At 33.3% G+C, this 7,790-nt stretch overlaps 2 protein-coding genes across 2 annotated transcripts; one reads left to right on the top strand and one right to left on the bottom strand.

The window, feature by feature from the left end:
• The first annotated feature begins 3,012 nt into the window (after positions 1-3,012).
• On the top strand, positions 3,013-3,724 carry LOC106313353 (keratin, type I cytoskeletal 9). Its single transcript, XM_013751151.1, is given in 2 exon segments — positions 3,013-3,233; positions 3,235-3,724. Coding segments are annotated over 2 exon segments (462 nt in total). The 5' UTR covers positions 3,013-3,122; the 3' UTR covers positions 3,586-3,724.
• An 88-nt stretch (positions 3,725-3,812) lies between these two features.
• On the bottom strand, positions 3,813-6,321 carry LOC106313352 (secretory carrier-associated membrane protein 3-like). Its single transcript, XM_013751150.1, has 11 exons — positions 6,159-6,321; positions 5,750-5,872; positions 5,574-5,636; positions 5,272-5,305; positions 5,058-5,180; positions 4,907-4,969; positions 4,687-4,826; positions 4,541-4,608; positions 4,345-4,393; positions 4,186-4,251; positions 3,813-4,077 (listed from the first exon to the last, which is right to left on the bottom strand). The coding sequence occupies exons 1-11, from the start codon at positions 6,216-6,218 to the stop codon at positions 3,991-3,993; spliced, it is 876 nt and encodes a 291-aa protein (XP_013606604.1). The 5' UTR covers positions 6,219-6,321; the 3' UTR covers positions 3,813-3,990.
• Between the last annotated feature and the right edge of the window lie 1,469 nt (positions 6,322-7,790).

Genomic DNA, 7,790 nt, shown 5'->3' on the forward strand with positions numbered 1-7,790 from the left:
TCGAGATCATAATTTATTTTCTCCGTATGACCCAAAAATTTAATTTCGAAAATACATCCATGTGTGTAATAATTATAGTTGGAAATTCATGTATCTTATTACAATTTATAGTTTTGTTTGTAAAGTTCTAAATAACATATGCCCTTAGTTAAAATCGCATGTCTTACAGTGACATCTTCCATGCAACACATTCCTCAAAGAATCCACCAACTTCAGCAAGGGATTTCAGTGCGTCCTATCACGGTCTGTATAAGAAATGTTTGAGACATCAGAAAACACCAAACAGATAATACTCAAACTTCCATCGGCTTCCTGTGCTATGACCACCACGTAAGCCTTTTTTAAACTTTAACATATACATACATATATGTATTTTCCAATCCACCATATTTGATTTAAACTACTCACTATTTACTTAATTGGTTCGGCACAACAAATTTGTTCACATTCAGGGACAACTACTAGAAGGTCGACTCAACGGAAACATTCAGCCGAATGACCCAAAAAACTTAACCGAAGGAGATATATATGAGTTTTCAGGATTTTCTGTCATACATAATTCACGACATCGGAAACTCACCCAACTGCCGTATTACATTCAGATCGATCAAAAGACAATAACATTGAACGTTACAGACATCGGTCCGATATTTCCAGTTCACAATTTATCTCCTCAGAATTACAGAAATCTATTACGCTTAGCCACTACACCCACCTACTTACCAGGTACGTAAGTCATTTCAGTATTAATTAAACAAACATGGATGTTTATTTTTAAATCAATGTGCAGATGTCGTCGGGCAGATAATCATAATACAAAAAATAAAACCGTACCACCCAGAACTCAATATTGATGCCAAGATTGGTCTACGCCTGAACAGGTAAGTCTAACACAATAGTTAAAAGCGAAATAATAATTCTCTTCATACATACATCTCTATCTCATGTCGACAATTGTTAAACTCATAGTGTGCGACAAGCAAGCAGCAGATTTTAGCATCCTACAAAGCAAGAAGAATAAGAAATTTAAAGATGTCATCATCACAAACATAATTCCTAAACTTTTCTAAGGTAAATAATTTTATTAAACACATCAAAAAATAATACAGATCTAAATTTTTTTTATCAACAAAACAATAATATCCAATATTTTCCAGGCAAACTACTACTCCGTTCATCACCAGCAACAAATTTCTACTTCAACAAATCAGTTGATTACATAAAGCATTTCAAAAGGCGAATAGGAGATCATGCAAAAAGCATGCAACAAAGAGTGATTCTAATTCATGCATCATTCGGATTATTATTCTCTTTCTCACAGAACTTGATACCTAGATTTATTTACATTTTAAACTATTTTATCATTGTTTTTCTTTATATCTCTACTTCTATATAAAATCTAAAACTCAACTTCTGTTTTTCAATCTTTGCTAAGCAATTTAAATATATAGAGAATAAATTAAAAGACATAGGTGATGTCTAGGTGTGAGTGAGCAAGAAAGCATGATTATTTTTATGAAAAGAGGGTTTTATATTTTAAGTAGGTTATTTGAGTACTTTTTATTTTCGTGAATTTATTCGAGATGAGATTCCGATCTTTTTAAATAAGAGAAATTATATTCTAAACCTAATTATATTTTTATACAAAACTATAAAATCTCGGACTTGATTCTTCATATTTAATTAGTTAATTGTGTTACATATAATAGAAATACTTACTTCAAACTAAAAAAAATTAAAAAACAAAATTTTAAATTAGTTAAGTTAAGTTAAAAATGATAAATGTAACAAATTTAAATATATATCCGCGCATAGCGCGGAGAAATGATCTAGTTCTTATAACAATTATAAAATAGAGCTTCCAAAACTTTTATGATTGTTTTCTTTTAAAGAAATTGAATTATAAACGAATTTTAGTAACCGAATTAATAAGGGAGCGCAGGAGACAAACATCTGAAATATCATTTTCCTAGACAGTTGTTGAACCAAATACACTTGGAAAAGTAGTCAGGTGGGGTTTTCTTGTGAATGAATTTTCTTTCTCGATTAGAATTTCTTAGAAAAAAAAAAACAGAAAAGGTCCCCAACTAGTTTATGAATCGTTAAAAATTAAACTCAACATCTCTAAAAAATAAGATGATAAGATAGTGGGTATTGGGTAATACCTTTACAAAAACCCAACTACGGGGTTATATAGAAGAAAAATACATAACTGCTCAACTCATATGGAAAATTAGTTGAAGATCTATAAATAAATTAAATAAGTTTACTTTGGTTAAGATTTATAGATAGAGAAAAGGGGAATTCTGTAAAATAAGACACTTTTAATTTTAGTTCTAAATCTAGCAATAATAAAATAATCATTTCTTAAGCTTCTAATAATAGCACACATTTTTATATCAAAATGAGCAAGCCCACTTCTCTAATAACTAACGAAATCTAAACTTTAAACTGAAAATAGTGAACCCAACGGAATATTTTAATTTTGTTTATAAGTATTTTATACAACAATTTGTGTTATTTCGGAAGTTTAAATTTAATATGCTAAATTTGAAAAAACGTTAAAATGTGCTAGTTTAAGATATTTCTCTAGATAAAAAAGTAGCTGATAGTTGAGGAACTTAATGACACTTTCTCTTCAGCTACGAGTGGGGAATATTATCTGTCAATACATTGATCTGCCTGCAATAAAAAAGTCATTTTTCGGTTTGCATTGCCAATTTGCAGTAGACCATCATGAGAAAGGGCCGACCATATTTGGATAACTAGAGGACTTTGAGATAGAGACATGAGTATTTTTTCTTTCTTTCTATATTTCAATTTAAAAAGTATTTTACATATTATTGGCCTTACTATCTCTTTTAAGTTCCAGAATGATATCATATCGTATCTCCAAACTGAATTGAAATCAAACACTATTTAAAAATCGTATATGGCATGTGGCTTTGTTTTCAACTATCACCAACTTCTACTCCAAATCAATTAAATGCAATTTGTAGTTACTGTTCCTTTATACTCTCTTGCATAAGCATATCTAGAACCATTCTCTATAAATAAACTATACTCTTTTCTTCATGAACCATCGAATCTAAAATATCAAATCCAACTCCCCCTCAAAAAGAATGACTACAAAGCTCATTGTCCTCTTAACACTATTGCTTCTCACACTAACACTCTCCCACTCACGCCCGACCCGACCCAAATCTGTCTCGGATCAGCTCAACAAACACTCCAAAGGATAACAAGAATGACAAGGGCTATGGATCAGGAGGATACTTTGGGCCCGGAACCGGATCTGTACCAGGAACCGGTTTTGGATTACCCGGTTTCACTGGTAAGGATTGGGGAAACATTGGTGGTGGATATGGTGGTGGTTATGGCGGACCTACCGGTGGATACAGCAAAGGAGGTGTGGTGAGACCAACGGTGGTGCGTAAAGAGAAAGGTCATTGTTACATGAAGAAGCTGAGGTGTCCGGCGAAGTGCTTCAAGTCTTTCAGCCGCTCCGGGAAAGGATACGCTGGTGGTGGTGGAGGCGGTGGCTGTACCATCGACTGTAAGAAGAAATGTGTGGCTTATTGTTGAAATGTAATGTCTACGGAAAATGTATTTTTTTTTGGTTAATGAGAGGGAAACTTTCTACTATATATTGTCTTTTTATTTTTGTTTTCTTGATTTGGCATGTTTTTATTCTATCTTACAATAAACGATATATCCCTGAATGTTTTCTTGACTTGGCAGGTTAGCTTTTTCATTTCCAAATCAAATAGAAAGATTAAATAATCCCTGAATGTTTTCTAAAAATGGTAAAATAGTATGAATCTGAACTCTTTAACTTTTGAACAAACAAATTTACATTACATAAACGTATCACGAAAAATTGAATCCATTTTTTTTTGCTTACAAAGCAGAGAGAGACGTGAAGACAGAATCTAAAAACGAAAGAAACAGTGAAAATTACATACAAACCAAGTGTTACAGTAAGGTCTCTCACACGGCAGCTCTCAGGGCTCCTCTCGCCGCTTCTCGTCTCAGCTCATCTTGTTTCCCGCTGCCTCGGAAGTACATATACACTTGCTGCTCAAACACAAAACAAATCCATCCCAAAATAATAAGTTGAAAAAAACAATTTGAGAATTTATGAACAATATGTTCAACAAACCGATGAGAGTGTTGAAGAGAGACCTGAATAACCCAGATGCTGACCACTGATTCAAGGCAGAAAAACCCAAAACCAATGAAGTAGAATATCTGTAAACAAAGAACAAAGATTCAGTTTTTTTTTTAAATCTTAGACTGGTTCTTTAAGACCCTCAAAGATAATAAGAAGGTGAGAGAGCTTACCCCAACCAATGTGTTACCGCTTATGACATCTATTGCAGGTAAGATCCCACTGTTACATGAAGACAATAATTTTTTTTTTTTTGTCAAGAACAATGCAACTACCATTTAATGAAGTTAATGAATTTAAAATGGTTTCTCCGCACTAAAAATACTACAAGATCAACTTGTAATGTTAAGGAGAAACGAAAAAACTTACGCAAGAGATTTTCCTTTGAAGACAACAGGTGGAGCAACAGCAGCAAAGACAGAGAAAAGAATGTGAAGCTGTGCAGCAAGAATCAAGGTTTCAGAATTAGTTTTCACACCGAGCAAAAAATGTTAAAAAAGCTAATAGTCGCTCACCATATAGAACAGGAAAAACCATCCAAAGCTCAAAGCACTATCAGTTCTGAAGGCACGGTAGAGGGGACGATACCATAACACATAGCCTCCTGGGACACCGGCTATGAAGTAAATAACGGCAAGAAGCCATATCGTCACTCCTGAACAAAAAATTGAGTCGGTTAGCTATGCTGCAGTAGAGAAGAATGAGGGAACTTGAGAATATGCTTAAGAGACAAACCTTCTCCTTTGATCCAAGCTGTAGTAACGGCAATAATGTTCCAGAACAGACACAGAACCAACCCTGCCGAACAAAGAGCAAAGAAGGTTTAAAAATCTAAAGGCTGTAGAAAAGGTATAACAACATACTGTAAGGACAAGAAAACACATACCCAAATAAGTAGCAAAGGTAACATACTGTAGCCTTTGGAGATGAACTGGGATCTCGTTGGCAATGTCATGGTGGATAAGTGGGAAGAAAGGCGGCCAGTTTTTCACTTCAATATTAACTCCAGCTGCATAGAGAGAACCACCACACACAATTAATGATTATGAAAATAAGAGAGAAGAGTAAATTTTTCGACTAAATTTTCATAAGCAAAGTACCTCGTGCAGCAGCATCTTCTCTCCGTTTGACGTCCTACATGGAACCAAAACAAAAACATTCAGAGAAACAAACAACACTGCGGCTAGGAAATGGAAAAAAAAAAAAGAGTTGAGAGTTGATCACGGAACCTAGAAAACAAAAAAAAAAACTAATCATGCCTACACATACTTAAACATTGCAAAAGACTGTAAATTTTCAAAAGAAGAGTTAAAGACTCCAATTCCTTTTTTTTTTTATTTTGGGTCAAAAGACTCCAATTAATTTATCTAGCAAAGCTTAAAGATAATCTAGAAAAGTTTACCTGCTCTCGTCGTTTAAGCTCAGCTTCTTTGGCTTGAAGTTCTTTTTCTTTCTTCTTCAAATTCTAACATTCCCAACAAATATACAAAGACAAAATCTTTTATCATACTTAACTCCAAGATCGACCTAACCACAATATACATATAATTTAATAAACTCCATCATCTCTAAACCAACCTGTGTAGCGGATCTTTCATTGTCAAGAGGAATGTCTACGGTCCGACCATAACCGAAACCAACAGGCTCTGGAGGCAAAGGCGAGAGTCTTGAGTTCGATGCCGGTGGGATACTCCCTGGGTTCTATATTTAAATGTAAAATTGGATAACGAATCAGTTGACAAAACACACAAAAATTTATTGCTTCAGAAACATCAACTGGTTTAAAGAAAAAGCACCACAGCCTTTGATTAAATCAATGAAAGCTACAAACTTTAACTGTAATCTCTCATAAAATTTTCAATTCAATTAACCCATTTTCAAGCTCTAAGCAACAAGACATTAAACTCATTTCTCAGATTCAAAAACCCATTTGCAAGAAGCAAGATTGGAGAGTGATTAATCCCACAAAAAGTTAAAGAAAGCTTACAGCGAAGGGATTGACTTCTTCTTCCTCAGCGAAAGGATTCGGATCATAGCGATTAGCCATGGCTTAAAGAAGATTAGAGCTTCTTCAGAGAAAGAAAAAGAAGACTTGAAGTCGATGTGAGATCTTAGCACGGACCGAGAATTAGGCAAACGTTGAACAATCATTTTTATATTACGATAAAGCGTGTATTAAAATAAAATATTTGTTTCCTGAATTAATTCGTTTTTTAAGTCTTAAGTTTCTAGTTGCTCAAAAAAAAAAAAAGTCTCAAGTTTCTTTTGTTAAATACCATTTGATCTCTTTGGTACTTCACACTTATTTGTTTAGTTGTAAAACCAATCGTTTTGCTAAAATATAATGTCATCAGAAACGTAAGCCTAACTTAAATATTTAGCTATTATAAAAAAAATATTCAACGACTTTAGTTTTCAAATAATTTGAATTTTCTAGAGAGAGAGGACATAGAATAGAAACACATTGAAATGGTCCTTTGGTCAATGATCTTGTCTGCTTCCTAGAACGTTTGAAAAGTACCCCCATTACCTACGGCACAATTTCAAAATTGTCTAATAATTTCAAGAAAATGAAAAGCAAAAATAAACATACAGAAATCAAATTTGATTAGCAATTCAGCATTATTACAAAAACCCCATTAATTTTGTTTACTAGTATGTCTTTTTATCAGATTCATTTGGAAACATTTAAGTTAGAATGAGCAAAAATTATGAAACATATAAAACGTTTTTCAAATCTAAAATAAGAAGATAAGTGTTTTTTTTTTAAAATTATATGGAAGGTGTAATGTGATATATAACCTCAACTTAATATTTACAAACAAACAAAATGTGTTTGTAGAGAGAAAATGATTTTTAAACGTTAATCTTACATTTTATAGAAACAATTTAACATGTGCATTTATTTTCAAATGAAACATGCTCAAATAATGGAAATTAATCAACTGTCTGTTATAAGAATAACTGGAATTTTATTGTAACGCGAAAATTTAAATAAAGCAAAATTTTATATCCGTATGAAGAAGATAACACTGATAACAAAAGAGAATGTATTATTAGAAGGAGAAGAGATTGTGTGTATTACAAACGATCGTTTATATAGAAATGAAAAAGTAAAGTTACTGTGCATGCATAGTGACAGTGGGTTCCACATGATTTATATTTACGTAACATGTCAAATTCGGTGCCGAAACTTTTGACATGTTCATAACACTCCCCCTTGGAGACCAGTGTCACTATTGCTTCTTGCTTAACGTCTATGTTGCCTCGTTAAAAATGGAAAAACCCATAGTAAGGTAAAAAGAGTACAACTACGTAAGCTCCCCCTCGAATGAGCAGTCATAGATCCTTCTGATGACGCATTCCAATGTTACGAACATGTTTTCTGAATACCGAAGTCGGAAGTGATTTTGTGAAGAGGTCAGCTGCATTGTCGCATGATTGGACATATCTTACTTCAATCTCTTTCTTCTTCACGAGCTCTTGAGTGTATGAGAAGAACTTCGGATGAATATGTTTCGTTCTATCGATTTTAATATATCTGTCCTTTGTTTGAGCAACACATGCTGCATTATCTTCATATAGAATAGTTGGCTCCGTATTTTCGTCAATCCCGCTG

Source organism: Brassica oleracea, chromosome C9 (assembly GCF_000695525.1).
Source record: "Brassica oleracea var. oleracea cultivar TO1000 chromosome C9, BOL, whole genome shotgun sequence".
Lineage (NCBI taxonomy): Eukaryota > Viridiplantae > Streptophyta > Magnoliopsida > Brassicales > Brassicaceae > Brassica > Brassica oleracea.

What these genes read in the sequence shown, in the direction of transcription:
- LOC106313352 (XM_013751150.1), bottom strand. Translation starts at nt 6,218, where the DNA reads ATGGCTAATCGCTATGATCCGAATCCTTTCGCTGAGGAAGAAGAAGTC. An exon ending in AGAAGATGCTGCTGCACGAG is followed by an intron (nt 5,181 to 5,271) that starts GTACTTTGCTTA and finishes CTCTCTATGCAG; the next exon opens with CTGGAGTTAATATTGAAGTG. An exon ending in TACCTTTGCTACTTATTTGG is followed by an intron (nt 4,970 to 5,057) that starts GTATGTGTTTTC and finishes TTTGTTCGGCAG; the next exon opens with GGTTGGTTCTGTGTCTGTTC.